The 2,247-nt window shown below is 55.0% G+C and overlaps 1 protein-coding gene across 1 annotated transcript in view; it reads right to left on the bottom strand.

Moving 5' to 3' along the window:
- Positions 1–7: 7 nt before the first annotated feature.
- Positions 8–2,247, bottom strand: part of LOC104081054 (phosphoinositide 3-kinase regulatory subunit 5-like) — a gene marked incomplete at its 3' end in the record, with an annotated part of 18,372 nt that continues 16,132 nt past the window's right edge. Inside the window, exons 8-9 of the mRNA XM_009583648.1 lie at positions 1,754–1,837; positions 8–558 (exon numbers count right to left, since the gene is read on the bottom strand). Coding sequence (XP_009581943.1) covers positions 8–558; positions 1,754–1,837 — 635 coding nt within the window. The remainder of the gene's footprint in view (positions 559–1,753; positions 1,838–2,247) is intronic.

The following is a 2,247-nucleotide window of genomic DNA, read 5'->3' as shown; positions in this document are numbered from 1 at the left end:
AGCGCGCCGGGATGCGGTGCTTGGCCTGGGGGGTGCACAGGCTCTCGGCCCGGCGCAGGGACAGTGAGAGCGAGCCCGTGTCCGGGCAATCCTTCAGGTCTCTCCTCAAGACCAGCTGGCTTTTGCTCTTGAACAGTTTGTAGATCTTGTTGGTCAGCGTGTGTCTGTATTTGTGGTGGGTCTTCTCTACCTTCAGCTCCGGCCTCCCCACCATGTCCAGGGAGCTCTCGTCGCTGTCCTCTGCGTACCCGCTGTCCATGCAGTCCTTCAGGCTGTAGACGAACGACTTCAGGGACTTTCTGGAGACCACTGTCAGCTCTGAGATGGAGTCCTTGGAGGTGGTGAAGAGGGACACTCGCGAGGGCTTAGATCCCTCCTCCGACAGCGCCGAGTACACAGAGTCTCTGGAAATGGCGCAGATTGGGGAAAGCAGCGAGTCCCGCTCGGGGGAACAGCCATCGGTTTCCACTTCCTCCTCCTCTTCGTCCTCCTCCTCGTTCTCCGAGGCCATGGGCTCGACAACGCTGCACTCTTTGCTGAGGACATCATTGAGGATATCTGAAAGGCAACCGGAGGGAGATCGGGTCTGGTACAGGATCCAGCACAGCCACTGGAAATGTGACGACCCCAGACAACACCACTACTACAGCGTGGCCAACGCTCTCTTTCATCCTACACGGTTTCAAACAAGGAGCTAAAAACCTCCTCCTGAAAATGTTTAGATTGCCATAAGGTGCTCAGATGCAATGGCAAAACAAAACGTATTTCTCTCCTTGAGGTCACATTCTGTTTGGGTTCTCGAAAGGCAAACACCAGCTGGGGTTTTGCTTCCTTCCTACACAGATTTCACAATATGCCCGAATCCAATCCAGGTTTAACCGGAGGGCAGGAAGAAAGCAAGGTATTTTGATAATCAAACCCCAAATCGCCCCACTGGGGGTGACCTCCCGGCAAGGCTAGACTCGCTGCAAAGCCCAAGCCAGAACTCTGGTCCAGCTTGCGGGGGCCAGCGGGCAACAAACACTAAGCCTTCACGGGAACAGAAAAGGTCTTCCAGGAATGGGGAAGCCGGAGAGACCAGCTCAGCATAAGGGGAAGCCGCTGTTTCCCCTGCAAAACTGCTGTGGCCAGGCCAAGAGCACGGCAAAGGCACCCGCTCCTTGGCCATCCCTGCTGTGGGTGGGGGAAGAGCTGTAACATCCGAGGGGTCTGAACCCCACAAAGCCCCAACATCTCAGTGCAGTCAGGCTTTTCCAGCAACAATTCTTTCCAGGGCATGAGCAAGATTTACTCCTTGCAGAGGAGCATTCTACCAACCAAGGTCTCCATCCTACCAATATCCCCATGGGCACGGGTGCGATGAATCTCTTCCAGCTTAATGCAAGGCACAACTTTGCCCAGGAAATCAAGCCCTGCATGATTTGTCTCCGGCAAGACAACGTGTTTTGGGGCAACCAGTGCCTCGTGCCCACAGCTCGGACGAGGGCTTTGCTCGGGATCACAGCAGGCATCATGCCCAAGCTGATGCCAGTGTCCTCTCCCATCCAGGGGACACGGGTGCCCACTGCGTTATCTCTCCTGTCACCATGAACAATTTGTTACCAGTTCTTTCAGGCTCTGGGCACAGTTTGTGCCGCACGCCCAGCTGCACACAGCAGTGCTGGCGGAGCTGGAACACTGCTCAGCCAGCCCTGCGACGGGGAGCAGAGGGTTACGGTCTCACTGGGGTGGACAGGGGACCCCCTCCGCTTACCAAAGTTATCCTGATCCCAGCTGTAAGTGTAGCAGCGGGCGGCGGGGATGGGGATGGTGTGGAGCTTGCGGGGCTGAGCCTCACCTGGGAAGAGAGGAGGGAGAGGAGTTAGTTTGCAGGCAACGCCGATACTGCTCCTGACAGCTCTCCTGGCCGGTGGGAGATGCTGCCCACCCCATGCACATGTTTTGGGGCAGTCCAGGTCATGCAGAGCTCTGCTGCTGCTGTCATTATCCCTGTGAAGTCACATGCAATTGGGACAAAGGGACATTTCACACCTCTAAGAGCCATCAGACATCACTGCTGCCATCAGTTTCTGATTTAATGTTTTCATCCCACCCACAAAGGCTGGAGAATTTTTTAATGGTTGCTGTTTTAATGAAAGATGAGAAAATTTCTGGCTCATCGTGTGGTTATGAAATAGGACCTGGGTTGGTGGTTTTTTTGTTGTAGCTGTTGTTGCGCTAGGTTGAAACTTTGCGCAAAAGAGGGTT

This window comes from Fulmarus glacialis, unplaced genomic scaffold, assembly GCF_000690835.1.
Source record: "Fulmarus glacialis isolate BGI_N327 unplaced genomic scaffold, ASM69083v1 scaffold9068, whole genome shotgun sequence".
Lineage (NCBI taxonomy): Eukaryota > Metazoa > Chordata > Aves > Procellariiformes > Procellariidae > Fulmarus > Fulmarus glacialis.
The sequence above is the reverse complement of the archived record's forward strand: the minus strand, read 5'-3'. Positions and strand labels throughout refer to the sequence as shown.